General features: G+C 59.0%; 1 protein-coding gene across 1 annotated transcript in view; it reads left to right on the forward strand.

Annotated features, from left to right (window-relative positions):
* Positions 1 to 15: 15 nt before the first annotated feature.
* The window catches only part of LOC104271828 (TSC22 domain family protein 2-like), a gene marked incomplete at both ends in the record, with an annotated part of 20,582 nt that continues 20,165 nt past the window's right edge, over positions 16 to 432 (forward strand). The window contains 2 exon segments of the mRNA XM_009866626.1: positions 16 to 234; positions 236 to 430. Coding sequence (XP_009864928.1) covers positions 16 to 234; positions 236 to 430 — 414 coding nt within the window.

Here is a 432-nt window from a genome sequence, read left to right on the forward strand (position 1 = left end):
GCTGCTGCTTGCAGTTCTCGCTTCAGGGTGATCAAGCTGGACCATGGTACTGGGGAGCCCTACAGGCGGGGACGATGGACGTGTATGGAGTATTATGACCGGGACTCGGACGGTGGCAGTGTCCTGGGCAGGACTGGAGATTGCATTAGGCACAGCAGCACCTTCGAGCAGGCCGCTCAAGAGCGGGACAGCGGCCTCGGCACCACAGGAGGTTCCGTCGTGGTCTCGGCTGTGGGAGCGGCCGGGCCATGGGCCCCCTATAGCTGACAGTTCCCTGACTGCTGTGTCACAGCTGCTCCAGACGGAGAAAATGAACCAGTCCTCTCTACAGCAACCTAATTTTGTCATTGGGCAACAACAGCAGCCGCAACAACCCATAGGTGGGGCCATGCCTCAAAGTACTGCTCAGCCTATGTTTTCTGGGGCTTCGGT

This window comes from Apaloderma vittatum, unplaced genomic scaffold (genome assembly GCF_000703405.1).
Source record: "Apaloderma vittatum isolate BGI_N311 unplaced genomic scaffold, ASM70340v1 scaffold11533, whole genome shotgun sequence".
Taxonomy (NCBI): domain Eukaryota; kingdom Metazoa; phylum Chordata; class Aves; order Trogoniformes; family Trogonidae; genus Apaloderma; species Apaloderma vittatum.